General features: G+C 35.4%; 1 protein-coding gene across 4 annotated transcripts in view; it reads left to right on the top strand.

Moving 5' to 3' along the window:
• Window positions 1-12,538, top strand: part of LOC134527439 (protein slit) — a 1,108,315-nt gene extending 1,095,777 nt beyond the window's left edge. The window contains exons 30-33 of one of the 4 annotated variants that reach the window (XM_063360124.1): window positions 1,684-1,918; window positions 5,417-5,640; window positions 6,373-6,576; window positions 9,756-12,538. In XM_063360124.1, coding sequence (XP_063216194.1) covers window positions 1,684-1,918; window positions 5,417-5,640; window positions 6,373-6,576; window positions 9,756-9,982 — 890 coding nt within the window. In that variant the 3' untranslated portion in view covers window positions 9,983-12,538. Of the gene's footprint in view, window positions 1-1,683; window positions 1,919-5,416; window positions 5,641-6,372; window positions 6,655-9,752 lie in introns of all 4 variants that reach the window. The other 3 variants (XM_063360123.1, XM_063360122.1, XM_063360121.1) reach the window with 3 other exon arrangements.
• The last annotated feature ends 11,921 nt before the right edge of the window (window positions 12,539-24,459 follow it).

Below are 24,459 nucleotides of genomic sequence, written 5' to 3'. Positions count from 1 at the left end.
ATTTTTCCTTAAATGTAAACCGTATCAGTGTTAGCAAATAGGTCTAACTCAATTCACGGGAATAAATTGTACATGGCAATATTTTATGCTCCACTCTTCAAAGTCCTTGATTAATAATTGTGAAAACATATACTGCTTTGCTCTCTTTACCTAGTAAATGTAACTTATGTGAAAATTGAAATATTTTTAAAACATGGGAAGTATACAACATACAAGCAACCTATCCAGAGATGACTTGTCAGTAAACCCCACACCCAAAACCCTTGGGCAGAAGATTCCATGGTTCCTCTTGTGAATCATACAGATTTTTGCCCCTCACTCAAGTGAGTATACTAAAATAATTACTGATTGTTAAAATTAACTTTGAAAACAATCAACCCATTGTCTGTTTTATATAATCCAAAAACAACTATTTATTCCAAATATTGAACAACCTCAAACAAATTCAAGGACCCTTTACTAATCTTAACTCGAAGACTGTCTTAAAAAGATGCCCAATACCACAATTCATTCTTAGAGATTACTCAGTTGAAATGTATAGACTCACAGTATGTTTTGACTAAGCATAAACTCACTTATCAAGATGTGAGGTGTCAAGAACCACATTCTCAACTTGGATACAATGGTGCCTTTATGAACTGCTCACACTGGCAGTTCGCCAGCTAGGCTGAAGCTCCACACTTTGGCTGGAAGCAACTTCCCCCTTGACACACTCCAGCATCTCGGGGGTTACTAGTGATGTGCCCAGCCTCTAGGCACCTCTGAAAAAACCTTGTTTGTTCCAGCAATCACTCTTACCAACTTGCTGTCTCCTTCAGCAACACAAAATTGCCTCCACTTTGCTGGGTGCTGATCTAGACCTCCTCAAGACTGGTTAATTCTTATGTTTTCCTGGCCACCTCCAATACGAGAAATTGATACCATTGTTCACTTTTGCAATCATTTAGGCCTCGTGGGTGCCTGTCATGCCTGTCATACCAACCATGTGCCGATGTTCATCTCATACTGCTGCTTCATGCTGCTGAAATGCAAACAATCTCTCATCACTTGCACTTGCAGAGTGGGCGCTCATTCACCATCTGATGAATTCTGCAGCACATTTGCTCGCTACCTGTCAGTGTGTCTCAGTTTATCTGTAACTGGTGCAGTTGCCACCCGCAGCAACGAATCTTCGAGGTGGCGGACATTAGTTATTCAACACCACAGAGAACAAAGCTGTTTCACAAAGAACATAAAAATTAAAGGAGATATCCTGTAAACATTTAAAGGTGCTCAATACATATATATGTACTACTACTTAAAAAAGCATACAGTTCTTGCACCCTAATATATATATTTTCATTAAAATAGTGCACAAACACAAACTGAGACAGACATGAGTGCAAAATCATACATCTAGAGGATCAAAATCTTACATATCATTGTGATGGAAATAAACTTCACAAATTTTTCTTATGGTCACCTTTGCCTTTGGTATCCAATGAACCTCATAAATATTTCAGCTTCTGGGAGATGCATGATATTCAGGATTGTCAGATGATGATAATAATTCATAATCATTACAATTATGTTTGTAGTACAGTTTATTGCAATAAACATAAAACTGCGCTGTTTAATGTTAACTGATAAGTAATAAGTAATAATTTGTAACCAGTTAGTGTTCATAAGATCTTATTTTCCTAGGTAAGCGCTGTGAATACTTGACCAGTCTCAGCTTCGTCCACAACAACTCGTTTGTGGAGTTAGAGCCACTGCGAACGAAGCCTGAAGCAAATGTGACGATGGTGTTCTCGACGGAGCAGGAGAACGGCGTGCTGCTGTACGACGGGCAGTCCGAACACCTGGCAGTTGAGTTGTTCAATGGCCGTATAAGAGTCAGCTACGACCTCGGCAACTACCCCGTGTCGACCATGTACAGGTGAGCTGTGTACAGGCACTGCACATATATATGTAGAAAAATGTGTAGTGATTTGGTGCCATGGCAATTAACTTTCAGCACAAATGTCATAATGTTATACATTTAATGACTGAAATTGTATTAATACTTAAAGTAATGAACACTGCACATTAAGTGCTGTAATCTTGAATGATAAAAGAAAACTTCATTATGAGGGTAAATAAATTCCAGCTACCATTCCACACAGTTAGCTACCCACGTCCCCGCTTCCCGACTAGGCCGTTTCTCCATAATTAAATGTGTCTCCGACCAAATGCTAGGAGTGGGCAAAAGTAAATAGCAGACAAACAGAAATTAAGGCTATGCAATTAGCAGTGAGATATGCAATGAAATTACAAAGCAACAAATTGTTTACATTCGTAAAATTTATTTTACCAAGTGCAGGCGTGCACACAAACATACGAACATGGCAATGTGCATGGCACATCGATAATTAAAAAGTAATTCACAGATAAAAATATAATCAAGTTTAAAAATAATATTAGCAAAATGAGATAAGTGCAAAATGATCATGTGTGTGATCCATATCAAAAAAAAAAGGGGCCCCAACATAGAAATAAAAGACTAATAACATAAAACTATGCAAAATTTAAAGTTACAATTAACTTTACTGTATAAAGTCCATTAAGTTTGTAATAATGTTCTGGGGCGCAGATACGCAAAAAGTCAATGTTTGATCCAGTAAACATGAGTGAGATTTACTTCTTATTATGCTGGCCAGAAAAAAAAAAAAAAAAAAAAACCTCTCAAAAAGTCGTGTAATTTGTACATCATCTTGCATTACGCTGTTAAGTTCTACGGTTCAAGTAGAAAACATACAGTTGCAGTGACATCACTCAGGATGCATTAAAAAAATCAAAAGGGCAAACACAAGCGCGAGCTGCAGCACGAAGGGCATGATAGTTTTTACACAATGATCCACTTACTTGTAGTCCAATGTTGTCAGCATGGCGTAGAGCATACTTACGAACCGTAGCATGGCTCGTCTTATTCTTCTTACGCCCTCACGCTTTACAATCCTTAATTTGCATTCGTGCGAGTAGACCCATGGCGAAGTCAACTCGGTCCTCACTCAACTGCATACCAGTAGTCAGGAGAAAAGTATGCACGTCACCCAGTGAATAGCCGATGCGCTAGTACTGTAAACTCTCCTTCACTCGTAAAGTCATAAACCGCTTTTCTGCTTCAAAGTCTTTATTAGACACATGGTGTGGATGGAAAAAGGCACGCCCAGCAGGATGTGTACAGTCTGACACCTGACACGTGGGACTCGACTCTCAGTTCCGGTCTCTCCGGCTGGCCACCTCTGCGCACGGGCGCTAGTCGCACATCACACAAAGAACACTCGTATCAAAACACTCACACGTGAAATAAATAATCAAACAATAATCTGCACCCCACACAGATACTTAAGAAACTAAGAAGATAATAATAATATGATATATAATAATATGATAACTGATATAAAAAGTAAAAATGTACACACTAGTTAAAATGCAGAATATAAATCTTTTAGCACCTGCTGGTGCTGTAGCCAACCCTAGGTAAACAAAAGGTGCAAGAAAAGAGGTGAGATAAAATACTAATGGTAAAATAAATTAAATTAAAATTGCCAATCAAAATGTTTTTTTTTTATAAATCAAGGGAAACTAAAATACATCAAAATTAACACAACATCAATAAACAATAGGCAAAAATAAGCCAGTGGCTTGACTTAGCCTCAATTATTAAATTTTTTAATGTAGTTTGTAATTTCTAAATTACACAGAATACTAAATAATAGCATAAATCAAGTATAATGCACTTTTGTGCCTATTTTAAGCACCGTTGCATTACAGGTGACTCTTTGTTTGATTTCTGAATGGGGAAATATGGATCAAAGTTGAATCCATAGAACAGTTTTACACTGTGACACACCATCCATACATATAGGAGAAGGAGAAAGGGATATTTCTTCTTTTGTCACAGTAGGTATGCCTTAGCTTAGTGTTAATTTTTTATAAAACATTTACATGTGTAGTTAATAAGTAAAGGTTTTTTTTTTTTGCCACTCAGTTATGCACAGATAGGATTAAAGCCTTTAAGTTTAAAATAATATCATGATAACCCATCATAGCCATCATACCTATTTTGCAGTGGCTTGGCTATGATGACATTTGCAAAATATGAAAATGGGCCCAATAAAACTAAAACTACACATGTGGGAGTGAGAGAAAATGATAATGTTGACCTTCACTTGCATACGGTGCTTGTCTCTGAGCAGCCAATGGCAATGGGCTAGCCCACATCTGACAACAGCAGGTCAATCTGCAGAGATCTAGCCTTAGCAGGTGATACTAACCATCCTATGACCAGGTGCTACAAGCATGTGAGACACTGTAGTCCATATAAGGCAAATCATATTTAACCTTCCTCCAGAGGATAATATTATAGCAGGATGATCTACCAGCACAATAGTCCTTAAATGTGGTCTGGCTCAACGCCCGTAAAGAGTTGACATAGGCATAATGCAGAGAAAGCAGAGAATAATGCTAGTGGTGGAACAAGGAAATAGAGATGAAACTGGGTCAGTTAAGGCCAGATTTATTGCACAGTCATGCATTAATGATGCTGTGCCTCTGATGAAGTGCCTGGTAGGCACCTCGGTGTGTAGGCAGTGTCTGGAGTGAGTTGTTACCACGCTTTGAGTAGTTTTGGAGTAACAGGTCCATACACTGACAAGTAGCGTGAGGCTGTACTTGTAGTTCACAGAAAGTGGACGAAGTTGCAAAGCTGCCGGCCTCCATGAGAAGGCAATGGAACAGTACCATCTTGGATTCTTTAAATGTTTAGCCAAAACTTATAATACTGGTAGGTTTATATAAACATTTAAACCCTGCCAGAGCAATGAGCATAACCTTGGATAGTTCTTGGAGGCAAAGTTCTTGGAATAGTATAGCTTATAAATTACAGTAGTCCTCTCTATTTCAAAATCAGACACTTTTATCCAGCGACTTCAAACATGAAATGGTGTGAGGTGGCACAGACTCACACTAAAGAGGAGCTGAGTTTGAACACCACTCTAATTTTAGTTTCTCACAGTTTCCTCAAATCGCTGCAGGCAACTGCTAGGATTGATTATTCCTTACAACAGGTGCTGCCCCATTCCTTGCCCAACATCCCTGTTCAGTGAAGTTGCGAGCTATTGTTGCTAATGACCTCACTGTCAACAAGGTGTTAAAGAACAATTGAAATTTTAATAAAAATTTAGAACATAAAATGATTTTATAATTAAGCAGTTTTAGAACGTTAGCAAAACTATTATCTAATCCTGTCATTTTAAAAGTTTGAATAAATGAAACAAATCACTACTCAAGTAAAATATTCATCTCTAAGGCAAGAGAAGAATGATGATGTTAGTTTGATAAAGTAAGACTTGAGAATGCACGTGAGTAGCAGGACGTGTTGTGCGCGCGACAGTTTCGAGATGGTGTCGGACGGGCAGTACCACGTGGCGGAGCTGCTGGCCGTCAGGAAGAACTTCACCCTGCGCGTGGACCGCGGCCTGGCGCGCTCCATCATCAACGAGGGCCAGCACGAGTACCTGCGCCTCACCAGCCCGCTCTTCATCGGGGGCATCCCGCCCGAGCCCGGCGAGGAGGCCTTCGCGCAGTGGCACCTGCGCAACCTCACCAGCTTCAACGGTCCGTCCCAGTACCCTCCAGTTGTGTGGCGTGTTCATCACTAAACCTTTACCTCACTTTGTAAGACTTGTGATGTCATGACATACTAAGTAACTTGAGACCTCATCATGATGACGGTTTCTAAGATATCATTCACTTTGGCTTTTTCATACTTTATTCTTTCTTGACATGAAGTCAGCTGTCTCAGGCTTTTGCTGCAACTTGTCCGTTCACCAGAACATTTAAAGAAAGTGAACCGGCACACAGCCTTATTGCCAGCAGTTAAGTAATAATCCTGAGATCAATGCTGGAAGACAATTTTCAGAATCACTTGCACATCACAAAAACTAATTTGAAGCCCATTTCCATGGTCCAAAATTGCATTTCCTTACTGCAACATCTGAAATATTTTTCACTAAAAACACACACAAAAAAAAAGGCAAGAAACCTGCTTTGGACTTTCCAGAAAATAAAATAATAATGTTACCTCTGAAAACTTAAAAAAGTGAGAGGATAAATAAAAAAAAAAAACTGCAAGCCAGTTCAAACCTAGCATGCTGATATGATAAGTGTTTATAAGAACCAAAAATCATAATTTTATTTAGTGCCTAATCTAAACAAATAAAAGAAACTTAAACCGGGCTACAAGCTCAAAAGGTGATACTTGGTAAGCCATTGGTAATGAAGTATTTTGTAAGCTTGTTTGCATGCTGGGCTGGAGGTGAGGCCAAGGAGGTGGGGCTCTGTGCGCAGGTTGCATGAAGGAGGTGTGGATCAACCACAAGCCCGTGGACTTCACGAACGCGGGCCGCCAGCAGAAGGTGACGCCCGGCTGCGCGCTGCTGCAGGATGAGGGCGAGGGGGAGTTGCGGGAGGTGGTGATGGAGGAGGAGGGGCTGGGGGAGGTCATGGAGGAGGAGGAAGACCCTTGCGCCCACCACCAGTGCCGGCGTGGCAGTAAGTGTGTGCCGCGCAGGCCCGGGCAGTATGCATGTCGGTGTCGGCCGGGCTGGGGCGGACGATACTGCGACCAAGGTCAGTCTGCCTGCACTCCATACCGCTCGCCGCTGCCACCTTCACTTTACGCACGTCTCCTGCATCTAGCGTTGGCTCATGAAGGCACTGGCAGTAGCTGTTCACAAAGATAGCTCGTCAGCAGCTGCAATTGGAAATTTTATCAGAAACAAGTGTAGAATCTGGAATATTTGCCTGTTGGAGGAACTAAAAAGTCACAAGTCTAGATTTTTCTTCATTTATAGTACCAACGGCCAACGAAACAAAAAACGTTTCAGTGTCTTTGTTCCCGCCAATTGTGCCAAAATTGTTCTTATTACGACACTTATCAATATCTTATTTGATCAAAGTTTGGCAATATTCACCATGAGCCATATTTATAAATCTAGATCTCTTACTTTAATATGGTGTATGGGGAGTGATGGACTGAAGATGGCAAGGACCTATCACTCATAAGGTGATACATTTAATGCCATCTTTGTTTATACACAATTTTTTACAATTTCAGTTTAATATTTTTGCATGTAGAATTTTTTTGTGATGTATAGTACAAAAGTAGTTCCTGAGATAGTCATTTAATCTAATTGTTTAGTCCTCTATAACAATACTTTTATCAGGTACAAATATTATTGTTACAATTATAGGAATTAACATAATGAGTACAAACAATCTAATGTTAAGCATTGGGAAAAAAAACTTTAATATGAAAATTATTGTTCATTAATTAGAATATTAAGTAGACGGTATAACAAATTTGAACATATTTCACAGTTTCACATCAGGCCTACAAAAAACCAGTTGTGGGTTTACAAACACTAACTATATTCAATCTAAAAAGTCAGCTTAACTAACAAAGTTCCAGGACAGTAAGAAAAAATTTATATCATTAAAGGATCTCACATATATAGTTTGTAAATTCAGAGGTTAAAAATCTTTTAATAAATTATAAGAATGAATGAATGATTACACAAATGAATACCTTAACAGAAACATTTAATTACCAGTAACTCAAGTGCTTGGCTAGTGCAAGGGTAATAGGTACTACCCTCCATTTTTGCTGTAGGGTTGTATATTTCAAAATGACAGCCAAGCTCAATAAAAATTGGACATCTGCACTCGCAACATTTATGATCTGTTCAAGAATCTCAGCGAGATGGGCCAATTCCTGTTGTCATAGTATGCAGACATTAAGGGCTGTGCTCACAGCTAGTGCTCACTAGGAACCACACATGGTACTCAGGCTGGTCCCACCGACCGGGGAGTCGGTATAACGGAGTGCAGGTGGACCACTCGCTCTCCGCCTCAGGTCCTGAGGCAGGCAAGACCGTGTTGGGCCGGGTCAGGCTCTGACTGCGTCAGCTGCCCTGCCGACTGTGGTCTAGAGCCAACAGGACCACTGGGGACGTGTTTTTTGAAGGATTCCTGCAATTGGAAAGAGATTTAGAACATTTTTAGGACATAAGTCATTTCTGGTTTGCACTGTATGTCATAGAGACCTCAAGAATGGACAAGTAGGATGAATACACACCACACAAAGAAACAAGCTTGTTTTTCCAGTGTCCAGTATGTCTGTACTGTATGATGGGAATAGATGTCAGTTCCCGAAACATCGCAACTGTTTTGTCTTAGGAAGCCTACTTTGTTTGTCTGAGCCATTGTCATCGTATTGTCCAGAATATCTGTTTGATTTCATCGCTGGGCTCGTCTGTGCATCACTGTTGTTGAGTTTATCTGTTTTTGTATCATCGTTGGGTTTGTCTGTTTGTCGCTGTGTTGTCCAAGGTTATTGTTTGTCTATATTTTCCGTTCTTGTTACAACTGTCTCGTCGTCGTTAGCCCACTGCGTGTTTTCTGTGCCGTGATAGCTCTTTCGGCTAGTTCCTTCCATAGAATTCTCTGTGCTGTCATTATGTCTGCCGATTTTGGCTGATTTTTTCTGTGAGCTTGTGTATTCATATTTCTAGCTCATTCTTATGGTTTCTCTATGACATACTGGGGATATGTATATTTATTCCTGGAATGGCACCCATTCTTGACTGCAGTTCTGTGCATTTCTTTTGAAAACAAAACAGGAAGGAAAAGATAAAAACCTAGATGTGCTAAGCCAATAGTGTAATTAATTCAAACATCATGGACATTTGTAGTACAGATCATAAGTTTGGAAGGGTGTCCCAGATGCAGAAGCTGAGCTAAGTCTTTGCTAGAGTTGCTCCTCCTCAACATAGTCTACAGCTGAAGGGTAACACACTGGTAGGGAAGTTTCAAACGCCACTTGCTCTCCTACAATGAAGATAGGTAAATGTACAGAGTGCTCTAAAGTTTACGGCAGCCTTTCACAGGTAGAGGTCGGGAGGAGTTTGGCACTCGCTAGAGGATGAGCACAGCTAGAGAAGTCACATCAAGGGATTCTACCAAACTTTACTTCAAACTCAGATCAAAGTGTGAAAGAGGGGTGCACTTGGCAGCAAATAGCTATTCACTTCCTGAATGTAAGTGACAGAAGACTGTAAAACAAGCATGTGGTAAAACCTTGTGTGATGCTAATTTAGTAGAATGTCAGGCAGTAGCAGGGTTGCTAGCCCAGACTACCAGGTGGTTAGTAGACTAGCCTCAACATATTACTAGTAGAAAAAACCAAAATTTTTGGTCATCTCAGAAGTCCTTGAAGCAGGAAAGTTATAACTTCCTTGAATAAATGTCACCATAAGTAAGTAACATGGTAGTGAGTGGACAGATAACTGCAAATATATTTTAGTCAATTAATATATACATACTTATAAATAATGTATGTGACATAAATTTCATTACTGTAATATGGATATAAGATTCTATAGTTTTCTTTAATACTGTATTCAACTAAACTTCACAGTAGTTAACTTAGTTAAAATTCATTAGTATTTAATCCCTTTATAATTTTTAAGGAAGGACTTAGTATTAAAAGTTATTTGAGAGAATTTACCATTTTTAACACTATTTCTGCATGCTATGCTTGATTATACTTTAGGATCCGGAATGTAAGAAATGTTTAAATTGTCATTTAAATATTTTTTTTTTTAATACAAAGATGTTGAATAGAAAGCAGTCTAAGTGCTGTTTACAGCGAGTTGTCCTGTTGCCAGCAGCGCCCACCTGTCGCAAGGAGCAGACTCGCGAGTACTACGCAGAGAACGGCTGCCGCTCGCGCAAGCCTGTCAAGATGGCCAAGTGCGAGGGGACGTGTGGCGCCAACTGCTGTCGTGCGCGGAAGACCAAGCGTCGCAAAGTGCGGCTCATCTGCAACGACGGTACGCGCTACACCAAGGACGTGGACATTGTGCGCAAGTGCGCGTGCACTAAGAAATGCTACTGACTACCAGGCCCCTCCTTCACGCAACAAGTCGCCCTGCCGGCCGTCGAGGCGGTTGCCAGTGCGCAAAACCAGACCCTTGCGTCACGCCAACATGGACAGAGCTATGCATCCTGCATCATCCGCATCGGCGTCTTTTATTTTGTAAATATTTCCATCTTTGGTGCGATATTCATTATCATCTCATGGTCACTGTGCATTTGTTTATTTCTCCTCATACCATAAACAAATCGTGGCATAAAAAATTAGTGAAACCTCAATGTTTATTGTTCAACAAATATATTTAATTGAAGCCAAATTACAGCATTAATGTACAACTTAACTGCCACATTAATAAATTTTAACAACTTATTGGAAAATTATTTTTAAATGTAAAATTTTGAAGGGATGTGTTACAAAACATGTGGATATGAATGAAATAATTTTATTGCATAAAAAATTCCTTTCACTTTTAATGTGGAATATTATTTGTACCACTGCTTGAAAAATTTATGGAATGATTATAAACTAGAACCTATAATCTCTGGTTGCAAGGCTGTTTGAATGAGGTTTCACACCAGTAGCATTTGTTAGCAGAGCAGCACTTTTACTGTGTTATTTAATTCATTTTCTTGAAAACAGCAAGCTGAGGTGGCCATGGGTAGTGGTGTACGTATTAATTTTATTAGTGAAGTTATTTTTCTGGTGTTACCTTAGTTGCGTGAGGTCATAACGGGAGGGGCCTTCAGTACAATACAGGACTCGAGAACTCAAACAGTTGGGAGAAAATTTAACCACTCGTAAATTATGTTTCCTCTGAGCATGTCGAATTTTACAACTGTACATAACAAACTCTAAAAGAAGACTTGAATTTATGTGAAATAAAAACAATATGAGAGTGTGCGTGTTTTAAGTATGCAAGAAGCCTCAAGTTTTCTATGAACCTTGTAAGAAGTCATCTCTTGTGCTTGAGCATTTATTTTCTTAATTAATTGTAATTGTTTAGACAATACTCATTGCGTTGTGCATTTTTTATGTAAAAAAGGACACATAGTATGAATATTATTTATGACTTTTTGTTAACTATAAATATGTATAATTATTTGTAGATAGAAATTTATGTATGGGGTTGTGATATCTTTTCTTTGCAATTGTTGATTTTGATGCTTAGTCAGTCTTCATTTTCCTCAGATAATTCAGCTTTCGAAGTAGAATTGCAAAAATTTTCTTCAACCTTTCAATGTGATGCACTTCATAAAAAAAAAAAAAATTAAAAATAGGCCCTACTAATAGTACCTATTCAGTGATTCCATATATTTTTACAAATCAACTGGGATCAATGATATTTGATATGGCCAGGCTTTGTTAAACAGCTTAGACATAGTTCCTAAGGATTTTTAGCATGCTCGAGCAAGTAAAGGGTTTATACATCATAATAGTGAAAGCAGTAATACATATACACAAGAATGTCACTATAACTGCTACATGATAAAACAATCTATTTTCTCCTACTTTGTTATATCTGCTTTTACTTAAATCTACTTGAAATTTAAATTTATTTGTTGCTTGACTGTTTTTTTGTGCAGCACACTCATTAATAATTTGCTGTTAATTGAGCTCCACCTGAAGGCACTTCATTTTACCCCACAAAAAATTAACATTTTTGTGAAGATAATTTTTTAAATGTAATGTAATATCAAAAGTTAACTTAAAAATAAATTTGGTCTTATAGATTTCTAATTCATAGGATTGGTAAGCATGCTTTGTGTGTTTTAATATGGTGTAATCATATTTTTGCATTAAATATTTTGAATGTGCAGTGCTCTGTGATGGTGCCAGGAAAACTTTGAGATTAACTATATACACTCAATGTCAATAAATAATTAATATTTTAATTAGTATAGTACAATATTTGAGCCTCATTTCGAATCTGAATCAGCTTATTGAAGTGACAAACATTGTGTGGTGAATTTAACATGCAATTATAAAGTTATTACAAAAGTTGTATTGAAAATGTGTCCTAATGTGCATTATAACAAGAGAAAAAAAAAACAAAAACAAATAATTTTCCACATTTCTACAGCAGAGGAAGGATATCCTAGCCCAAAGTATTTAAAACTAAATATACCACGTTGGGAGCATACGTGACTGTGTTTTACATAAAAAATTTTAATAAGTGTAACTATATTTATTATATGCTATACATATAAGTGAAGCATTATATTTGAGTGTATATATGAAAAAATTAAATAATGTTTAGCTTCTTAGACAAGCAATTCATAAACTAAGAGTTCTGTTTTCCAGTTAAAGGAATGCAGGCGAGTTTTAGAGCTTCGTATGTAGATAATGTACTCTATATTCTATATTTTGCACTTAATAACTGCTTGCTAAATAGTTTTATTTGTATGTGAAGATTTCTTTGAAAATGGAATACAAGCAAGAATACTGTACAAGTAAGAATTTTTTTATAACAAAGTACAAGATGTGAGAAACATTATCAGACTGATGTCATTATATGTATCATTTACCCTGCAACTATTTGTAATGTTCAACAAATGAAACAATAAAACTTCATAGTTAATTCTACTGTATTTTATAATTTACTATAATGCAGCACATTTTTGTAAGCAAATATAAACATTATTTGTTTTTACTTTTGTTGTCTCTGCAGCACTCCTTTATTTCAACTTGTAACAATTGTATTTCTGAAGAAAAAAAAATTTCTTCAAAAAACTTTTTATATGGAGATGACACAGTTCAATTTTCAAAATACATGCAAAAGACAATTCCAAGAAGTGATATCAAAGTGTAATTTTAAACAAATTGAAAATAAAAATAACATTTAGCTTGCAAAAGAGTGATGACTGAAAAGAGAATAGGGTTTAACACTGTGTGTCCATAAAGTCATGGTGCACTTTCGACCAGTCAGGGGGAAAGCAACGAAACAAAATAGATAGAAATGTGAAATCTTCGCCAAATAAAAGGAAAATTCTTGGAGAGTTTACCTTTTATTTAGCGAAGATTTCACAAGTATATCAACAACATATTTATATCTTTTAAAAGTGTACAGTTATGAAAAAAAAATTAAATGAAAGAATTTTACATAACTTATATTTTTTGAATGGATTTTTTTTTTTGTGAACATCAAAATATTTGAAAGGGCCAGTCCAGCAGTCTGCTGTTCCAATGCAGTGTTCATGGAGATTTGACACTGAAAAGACTCAATAAACATTTTTTTATAAGTTTGACATGCATCAAAGGTGTGTTCAGGATGCATTTAGTTCGCACGGTTGTTGCTAATGGGGCTCACCGCATGGATTTCCCTTTCCCTCTCAAGGTGTGACGTGACGTGTGGGAACAAGACTTGAAAAATCCCCCTTTTGTATTAAAGTCTCCTTAACAAACAAAAGCATGGTCCACTCTGGGCTCTTAAGGCATCCCCCACGCCTGGTACTTGGAGCTACTTGCCACATGGATGGAAGCACAAGCTGGTTTACGGTATATCACGTTTGATTCTCTACTGTTTTAACAAGCCATTGCTACAAAGAATAATTAAATAATGGGGAAAATAAAAATAAATTATCTTGTTTGATCAAATGCAACAATGAGCACTGTAAAACATTTTTTGTAAGAGAAGTTTTAATGAGAACTAACTTGTAGTAACAGCCATATTTGTGCACCAATTTAAGGATCAGTACACTTTTTAATATATATATATATATATTTCATCTAAAATTTTGAATGCATTCTATAGTTGTACACATGGCATGTACATGTAACACCGCACAAAGTCTTACACTAATGTTTTTCATAGGCTAAAGACTATTAGAATTTTTATGATAGTCAAATTTCTTTAAAATCAGTGCAGATTTTAATCACTTTCCTTGCTATTGTGAAGCATTTATACTTTTTTAGTTAACATTTTTTGTGAAACAACTACATGTCTTGTAATTACCATGTCATTGTCAATCCATTTTTCCCTTCCACTTGCACACATTTTCTTCTCTAAAGAGAGAGACAAAAATAAGCTAACACTTGTTCATTTTGAACTGCTATGTCAAGGTGATTAAATGGAGTGTAAACACACAAATGAACAGTCACCTAAATGCTTTTGTTATGAAAAATGCAGCGCATTCCTCCATTCTTGAGTATTCTCAAATCTTGCGACTTCCAGAACGAGATGGTTAGGAAGGTTCAGCATACATATATTAATATAAAAAGAAAGCTGAATAATGACCATTATGACCAATCACTCAAGAAAAATTATGCAACATGTGGCTTAAGCAATATCAAAACTAGAAAGTTTGAAACTAGTGGTTCCATCCTTTGACAAAACTGCTGCAGGTTGGGCTTATATGTCATTACAGTAATCTGTAGTTTTTCACTCAGTTCTACATTGAATTTTCAAATCTACTTTAAATATTATTGATCTGCGTTAGAGGTGGGACGATACCACACTTTTGATACTCGATTCTGTATTGTTTTTTCAGTTCGATACAATCGATACTTCGATACTTTCGATACTCCAGGGAAAATATTTTCCCATTAAGTAACAATTATTACAAATAACATAAATTAGTTTTAAACTATATAAATTCAATCTATCATACCCGCATTATGTCGGATTAAACTTAAATACATAATGTGTAAATAATTGCATTTTATTAATGAAAGATATGAATTCATCATTAATTATACATATAATAAAATCACCAGAAATGTAAAATACAGTCCATAATCAAGTAAAGCTGACATGAGAAACAGTGGCATTACAAAATGTTTGAAGTCCTTTCTTGGAGGGGGGGAAAAGTCACCAAGCCTAAATTAAAAATTAAAAAAATTAGGCTATTGTAAATAGAAAATCAGAAGTTTTTGCTTGTTTGTTTCATTTTAAACAACTTTATGCAACAGAACAATTTTCAATAAAATTTTAACTTGAGAAACGTAAAATACAAAACAATCCGATGGTAAGAAAACAATAACAAATTGGTATATTCAGTTCAAAGATTAATGAAAGCACAAAATATGAGATCCGTGCCTTGGTAAAGCGCTTGCACCATTTTCATAATCATTGCTAGTTAGCGCCACTAGTCTCGCTTGGTGCTGGCCATAGATGCTACTAGCGAAGTGCACAGTCTTCCTGATACTATCCATATCTATGGTGCGATGAAGTTATTTTCTTACGTTTGCAAAGGTAAACAATGAACGTTTTTTAAAATAAAAGCCTTAAAACGTAGTGGGGGGGCTGAAAAGTATCCAATCGGAATGGTTACCATTCCGGAAAATATACATCCTCATGTGCCCAGAGAAATCCGGAATGGTTACCATTCAGGATTTACTGGCAAACATCGTATAACTGAAAATCCTGAAAAGTATCCACTGTATGAATGGTTACCATTCCGGCTTTTATTGCAAATGTGCTGCTAGAAAAAATCCGGAAAAGTGTCCGCAGCTGAATGGTTACCATTCCGGATTGGATAGTTTTCCGTGTTCGTTCTGCGATGTACGGAAAAGTATCCGCTGCCGGAATGGTAACCATTCCAGTCTTGTGCGCGCAAATATAAAAGTAGCTCCTAAAATCCTGAAAGGTTACCATTCCGGTTTTCCTTGCCGATGCACTTAATTTAAAAATACTGAAAAGTGCCCGCAGTGTGAATGGTTACCATTCCGGGTTTAACTGGCAATGCACTTACTTTAAAAATTCCGGAAAAGTGCCCGCAGCCTGAATGGTTACCATTCCGGTTTTCGCCGCTGGTGCACATCTCTTTAATAATCCGGAAAACTATCCATTCGGAAAAGTATCCGCTGAAGGCGTGCAGTTGACTCATTAACCCGTCGCTAGATGGCAGCTGAAGATGACGTCCTCGCAAATAGTGTTAACTGTACACGAGAGATGGCGTGCGCAAATCAGTTTCATATGAATTTAAAACAATTATAATTTATTTGCTTTTAGAAATCTAGGCCTATATTCCTTCGCCTCAACACGCAAGGCTCTGAACTTACAGTGTTTGAGATGTGTTACGCTTGCCTAATATGTGACTGTCAGCAGCAACCAAATAATATATTTATTTTAGACTAGCTAATAACCCGCGACTTCGTTCGCGCATTTTCTGGAGTATTGATAAAATCATACCTTTAAAAAGCCTACATCCAGCATTCTTTGCTGTAGAAAAATAAATTTTTATGAAAAAAATAACTTTTTCATTTTTTACATTCTTAAAAGACGAAATCAGAAATTTAATAAAAAATTGTTATTCAATGTGCTTGTTTTCATTCTTATGTTTATTCATGGATCCAGAAGATTATGAATTATGCCTATTTTTAAAAAAAAAAACCTTAGGCCTAACGTTCTTTAGGCCTGTTCCACAATGACACGGAAACGGAACAGACGGAAACGGAGACGAAAACGGAGTATTGAACCGTTCCGTCCGTATTTTTCTCGTTCTACAATACACGGACCCGTAAGAAATCTTGGCCAATAAGAAAGAGCAAGCGTGACGTAACTGAAAACTACGAGTATCAAGTGAACTACCTGTTTAATAGAAATGTATGGTTGTTAACTTGATAATGTAGTAAGTCGATTTGTTATTTTAATTTTTTTTTGTGTGTTGTGGCGGTGGTAAAGTAGTCCTTGTACGTATTGTCATATATTGCAGGTATATCTTTAACCATGAAAATTAAAAGTTCATCAAAATTCGTCATGACGAAACCCACGTGCACAATTCAAATTTCAAAACAAATCTTGTTTTGTTGTTCACGCAAAAAAAAAAAAGTAGTCGAAAATACGGAAACCAACATTAGTAAAAACTAATATCTTAATTAACATGAACGCGCAACTGTAGCTTGACAACTGCAGTGAATAAATAACGTGCTCCTATTGGTCTAACGGAGTAACGTAAACGGAAGACTTCAGCACTGCTGAGCAGATCCGTACGGGTCCGTCTCCGTTTGCGTGCTATTGTAGAAGCTCTGTTCCGTGAAATCCGTCTTCGTTTCCGTGTTCCGTCTCCGTTTCCGTGTCATTGTGGAACGGGCCTTAGGGGTGGAATTTCAAAATAAACTGAAAAAATTTTTAATTTGTATTTTTATCATAAATCGAAATTTTATTTTAGTAGTTTCAGATACATTTTTTAAATAAAACATAAACTAAAAAAAAATAAATATTTTTGTTGTTAGTTTTGTATTTTATTTCAGCTACAAACAAATATCATAATGTTTAATTACATTAGGAGATGTTATCTATATTAATATTTAAAACAAACAATCCTTATTCAACCTTTGAGATAAAGTTTCACAAACGATTTATGTTTGATATAAGAGTTTGTTTGTTTTTTATTGACAACAAGAATTATTCTCTATGCTTAATTAAAAGTTTAAAAATAAAATAATATTCTTATAAATAATCTTGCTCCTATTTGCCCGTTAGTGTTTGAATTTCCAAAACACATTATTTGTGCGTGGAAGTTTTCGTATGTTTATTATTAATAGCCAAAAACATGTATTAAGATATAAAAATTTCGGAAAAAAATATTATAATTTTTTTAATGTACTCTTCCATTTTACATTCTTTAGGGTTAAAACTGCACGAAATTAAAACAAAGATGGCGTTAAAAATTTTTGTATGTTAATTTTTGTACCAAAAATCATTAATTACACATGATTAAGTTCGCAGAAATAATTATACTACTTAAAGCATTCATTCCCACTTTTTTACCCCTGAGAGGTTAAATTTCTCGAAATGCAATTGTTTTTGGAAGTTTTAGTATGGTCATTATTCGTACTACAAAACTTTTATTCGACTTATATGAATTCTGAAATAATAAAACTTTTAAACATACACGCCCCTCATTCACCCTAAGGGGTGAATTAGGCTAAATATAAATAACAGTTGTAAGATTTCCAATTGTTAATACTGGTAACCAAATTAAATTTCTAGATATATACTAAGCCGTTATTTACAATTTAGAGGTTCAATTTTGCATTATATATATAAATTTGTATGTTTATATGTTTACTAAGATTAACAAAATCATTCAAAACTTTTATTTTATTCCGGAGATACAACAGGTTTTTAAATACATATTTTCCTTTTCACGACTTAGGGGTTGAAATATGCAAAAAAAAACATACTGTAGTTTGTTTTTGTATGTTTGTTAATGTTACCTAAAATCATTTGAAATACTTAGTTTAAAAAATCTTGTTAGTTTCACGTGCGTGTATATTATTACCGAAAATCATCCAAAAATCTTAATTCAATTCGTTTTAAAATCATTTGTTTTCAAAAACTACATACCCATTTTTACCCCTAAGGGGTTAAATAATGCTAATATAAAAATTGAGCATGTTAGGTTTTGTTAAGTTTTTTAATTGGTACCAAAATTCATTTATTACGCTTAATTCACTTCTAAATAATAATCACTATTTAAAAATATTTAAAAAAAAAATTTAAAAAAAGGGAACAAATGTTTATATAACTTATAATATGTGTAATATTTTCACCCAAAATTATACAAAAAGCATAATTTAATTCGAAGATTGAATCATATGTCTTTAAATTATACTTAACCTTTTATCACTACTTAGGGGTTGAATTTCGCAAAACATAAAAATTGTTGTTCATTTCCATATGTTTATTATTGTAACTCAAATTGATTCATTGCATTTTATAAAAATTTAAGACATTATATTAATAATAAGAACTTACTTACCCTTTTCTCACCCCTTAGAGGCTGAAACTTGCAAAAAAATTAATGTTGTTAATTTTATTTCCACATCACTCTTATCCAAAATAATTCAACACAAAAATTAAAATGGATGTTATTCGTATCCATATGTTTATTATTGGTACCAAAATTCTTTCATTGCACTACATACAATTCAGAGATATAATAAGTAAGTTTTAGAAAATACTTACCACTTTCTCACCCCTTAGGAATCTAAATTCAGCAAAGATAAAATTTGTTGTTGTTAGTTTTAATGTATACTTCGTTGTTTCCATAAATAATTCAAAACACTTCATTTAATTCGGAGATAGAATTATTTGTTTTTAAAATGTACTTCCACCCTTTTCACCTCTTAGGGGTTCAACTTCAAAAAATAAATTTTTTTGTTGTTCGTTTCCATATGTAAATTATTGGTACCAAAATTTATTCATTGCACATAATAAAAATCAGAGATATAATTATTATTATTTAGAACATACCTACCCCTTTATTACCCCTTAGGGGACGAAATACCCAAAAATAAAAATTGTTGCCGTTAGCTTAAATATGTACATTATTGTTGCCCGAAATCATTCAAAATGCTTATTTTAATTCGGAGATATAATTATTTGTTTTTAAAACATACTTAGTCTCTTATCGACCCTAAGGGGTTGAACCTAGGAAAAAAATAAAAATTGATTTTGTTCGTTTCCATATGTCGTTGAGCTTAATAAAATTCAGAGATATAACTATTATTATTTTGAACATAATTACCCCTTTCCCACCCCTTAGGGGATCAAATTGGCGAAAATAAAAAAATTTTGCTTTTAGGTTTAATATGTACATTATTGTTGCCCGAAATCATTCAAAACGCTTAATTTAATTCGGAGATATAATTATTTCTTTTTAAAAATACTTACCCCCTATCGGCTCTTAGGGGTTGAACTTAGAAATAAATAAATAAAAAATTATGTTGTTCGTTTCATATGCTTATTATTTTTTACCCATGTTCATTCATTGAGATTAATAAAATTCAGATATATAATTATTAATATTTAGAACATACTTACCCTTTTCTTACCCCTTTGGAAATGAAATTTGGAAAAAATAAGAAAATTTGTATTTTGTTTAATTGTGTACATCATTGTCACCCAAAATAATTCAAAACAATTTAATTCGGAGATATAATTATTTGTATTACAAACATACTTACCCCCTTTTCACCCCTTAGAGGTTGTACTTCGAAAAAAATATATATAAATCTTTGTTGTTCTTTTCCATGTGTTTATTATTAGTGGCCAAATTTATTCATTGCGCTTAATAAAAATTAGAGATTTAAATATTATTTTTTAGAACCCCTTAGGGGATGAAATTCCCAAAAATTAAAAATAGATGTGGTTAGCTGTAATATGAATATTATTGTTACACCCAAAATCATTCGAAACACTTAATTTAATTCGTAGATTAAATTATTTGTTTTTAACACATACTTACCTCCTTTTCACCCCATTAGGGGTTGAACTTCGAAAAATATAAAAATTTTGGTTGACATTCTTGATATGTTTATTATTTTTACTTAATATATTTTCCTATGCTTGATTAGTTTGGCAGAATAAATTAATTATCTTAAAACCATATTTACCCCTTTTTCACCCCTTTAGTGATAGATGGTTTATTTAGACATAGCCTAGTTGCTAAGTTAGCGAAAGAGCTTTCCAATAAAAAAAGTTTCATCGAAATCCGTTCAGTAGTTTTCCATTGATGCTCAAACATAGACAAACAGACAACAAATTTTTAAATATGATTTTGAGTTCTCCATAATGTAAATAGCCACTTGCAATAGCTTTTTCAACTTTTCAACGAATGTACAGATTTTTTGCCTTGAACCATTTTATAGTAGTATACATATATTTCAAGAAATACTACCTATTGTAGCCATACCCATGGTGCGAATTACTATAAATTTTTATATTACAGTTAATCCTTTCATGATCCATAGACCTGAAATCCACCGTCAACTTAAAAGTTTATATATATATATATATATATATATATATATATATATATATATATATATATATATATTTCACATTTTTTGAACACGATAACTTCCGCAATTTTTTGCCAATAACTTCTAAACTGATACATAATACGTGGAAAGTATCAGTCGAGTTCGTTATTGGGCAATATCTAACCAAAGGGGTAGAAATGTGGAAGGTTTTGTCGAAAAACAGAAATACGCTATAACTCCCATAAAATGAGAAATATCACATCCGTTTGAATGTAGTTAAATTTGTACAAGTAATGCGATGAGATTTGGTCTTAGCAATTATTTTATACGACCAAACATAGCTTGATGAGGTTAAAAAACACATTTGAGGACAAAATAAAATTTTATCTCTTATTGTATGCACGTCTTCGGATCCATGCAAATTTGTGTTATTTTAATAATATTTCTCTAAAACGTTTTTTCCAAAACATTTTTTTGATTATACGAACTGTTTATGAAAGGTGTTAAAATTAGGGGCAAACTATTAAAAAAAATCTTGGCTCCTTTAGTAGGAAAACAATCAAATCCGTTTGGGTTTTTTGCAAAACTTATAATTTTTATATAAAACTTTTGTCTAACACAATTGTTGATGAGACGAGCCAATATTGCAAGTGGTTGAAAAAACAAGGGTTGGATGACGAAAAAAATGCATACCTCCCACTGTAGGCAAAACTTGGGATCCATATGAATTTTGTATTATTATTATAATTTTTATACAAAACTTTTGACTTAAACCTTTTTTGAGTATACTGTTTATGAAAGGGGTTAAAAATTAAGTGTGAATTATAAAAAGATTGATAACTCCCTTAGTAGAAACGCTGCCAAATCCGTTCAAATGTCGATATTTTGCCGTTTAAATCGCTTTGAGTGGTGACACACTTATCGCAATTCGTAGGATTTTTCGCAATTGGGCAAGATGAAAGGGTCTTACCGCAATTGTAAGCGAAATAAAAAAGCTTTGTCTTTCTGCAAGTGTATATATATATATATATATATATATATATATATATATATATATATATATATATATATATATATATATAAAATAAAACAACCCAAATGCACACGAAACTGAACTACAGGACATTCATCACAGTAAGGCCCGCTCTACAATAAAACGGTAACGGAACAGACGTAAACGAAATTAGAAACGTATGATTGTTCCTTTCCGTCCGTATTTTTCTCTTTCTAAATCTATTGCACGGACCCGTAAGGAAACTTGCTCAGTAAGGAGCAAGCGTGGCTTCACATAAAACTAACAGTATCAAATTAACAACTTTTTAAATCGTTGTAACGGTGGTCTACCTGGTAACATAGTAAGAAGATGTGTCTATATAGGACTTCCGAAATAATGGAAGAAACAACTCTCCTCGACTCTCGTTCGAAACTTTCATTTTTAAAGTCTTTCTCCATCTAGTCATAAGTTAGCTAGTCTATATTTTAACATGAAAATCAGCAGTTCGTTAAAATTTGTCAGGACGAAAAACAGGTGTACAATTCAAACACAACACTTGTTTACATTTTGCTTCTGTAAAATAAAATAAAAACTATAACAAAAATAAAGCAAAACAAATATCTTTAGTAGAAGGAAAACGCAGACATAACGTGCTCCTATTGGTCGAACGGAGCAACATGAACGGAAGAACTCAGCATTTTCAAGTGGTCCGTATGGGTCCTTATCCGTCTGCATGTTATTGTATAAAAGCTCTGATCCTTGAGTTCCGTCTTAGTTTCTTGATCCGTCTCCGTTTCCGTGATCCGTCTCCGTTTCCGTGATCCGTTTCCTTTTCCGTGATATGTTTCCTTTTCCGTGCCATTGTAAAATGGGTCTAAGTACTTTTTTTAACGGCTGTGTAGACAAGAGCTCTAAGCAAACATCCATTATACTTATAGGAACATAGTATAGTTAATTATGGTAAACTTTGCCGCTTTGTCCCCCATTGTCACAGCGGCAAATTTTGAGAAATCATGCTAAAGCGAAAGCACTGAGCGCGTTTATAGCATACTGTTCGGCGCGCGGGGCTTTCGTTTCTGTGTGAGGACGAACCAAAGAGAGACTCGCGGGAACAAGCTTGGAGCGCGAAGAAGCGCCAAAGAGGAGACAGAGAGAATTCCGCTACCTGCATCGGCGCCGTCGCGATAGACGAGAGATACCGAGGCAGTCTTGGCAGTCTTGCAACCCTCGTAAATGGTTTTCATCTGACTCGCTAAAGATTCCAGTTTTGCTCTACGATTCTTTAGCATCATGTCACAGGTCTAGCGGAAGTCAGGCAAGGCAAGGTTGTATTAACTGCACACAGAAATAAATGTGGGCATCTGAAGGGTTTCCTAATAGCAAAAAAAATTTATTACGAAATAATTTAACATACTTAACTATAAAACTTAATAGATTGTAGCGAGCTAGGAAAAAGCATACATTTCATTTTCTTTCGAAGTATTAAAATAATAGTTGTACTTTGTACTAGAACATTACAATATAAATGACAATTTTTTAGTAACACAGAAATTCGTGCATTTATCGTCGGTGATCTAATTAACAGACAAGCTATATATGAACTACATGGGCGTATGGTTAGAACAAAGTTGGTAAAATCATTCGTAATTACGCAATGTATAAGTTAATGTTGCAAAAGCTTGTGTTGTAGGTGAGTTTTGAATGTGTTGTTTAGGAATCATATTTTTGCATTAGGGCACTTTGAGTACCAAATATTCAAATTCTTTCAATTTAGGACGCCATTTATTTTCAACAGGATACAATTTCATATGCATTTACACATTAATTTAAAAAAACCGAACAATTTATAAATATTAATTAAATTGTTAATTTGGGTGGTGGATTGCGGGATATAAATATAAATAATTAGTAGGCATAGCGGAATAACCTGTGATATTGCCGACGTCTTTTGAATAACGAATGTATGACAAGTAATAACAGAAATAATTGTGTTTGTGTGACTGTTTCCCTAAACGAATGAAAGCTAACCTACGTTAATATTACGAGTTTTCTTGCTTTTAGGACGGCGAATGAAAAGTTAGAGGATACCAACCAACACTGATGTGCCAATAGCTGACCATGAACACTTGATAGGATATTCTTGCTTAACATAGCTTGACATCTTGTATAAACAAATATAGGCCCACAAGCATACCACTTTTCCCTCAAATAAATTATTGTTACGAGTGGGAGTAAAAGGTTCGTGAAGGATAGCCCAACAATTAAGTTTTTATACAGTTTTATTTTCTCTAATATTTACATAATCACTTATCAAACAACTATTCTATATTCTCTATTAAAAGTTTCTGTATGTCCGCTATTCTCCAATTAATGTTCCTCCAGTCCCAGTTCGCTGTACTCACTCACACTCACAATGTCTTCGCCACAATGGCTCGCTCGCAGTCTAGTCGCGTCGCGCAGCTCTCCCTGTTCGCTGATATCGCCTCCTCGTCGCACTCGGAACTCCAACTCAAAGGACTCGCCTCTATCGCCAGAACTCTCCATTCGCCGGTATCGCCTGCACTGCCGCGGAGGGGCCGAGGCGTCCTTATATAGCCCCGGGCCACCCTTCGAGAAGCCACGGGAGCCGAGGTGACGGGACGCGTCACCCTAGGGCCGACCCGACACCCGAAACGTCCAGAAGTAGGAAGCTCGTTCTCTCAAACACTCGCGGCAGCTTCGTGGAATTTCCAAGGCCACTCGGGGACGGGTAACAATGACCGCAGCTAGAGCGGAGCGCGGGGAGCGGTGGGGG

This window comes from Bacillus rossius, chromosome 1, assembly GCF_032445375.1.
Source record: "Bacillus rossius redtenbacheri isolate Brsri chromosome 1, Brsri_v3, whole genome shotgun sequence".
In the NCBI taxonomy this organism is placed as follows: Eukaryota; Metazoa; Arthropoda; class Insecta; order Phasmatodea; family Bacillidae; genus Bacillus; species Bacillus rossius.
The sequence above is the reverse complement of the archived record's forward strand: the minus strand, read 5'-3'. Positions and strand labels throughout refer to the sequence as shown.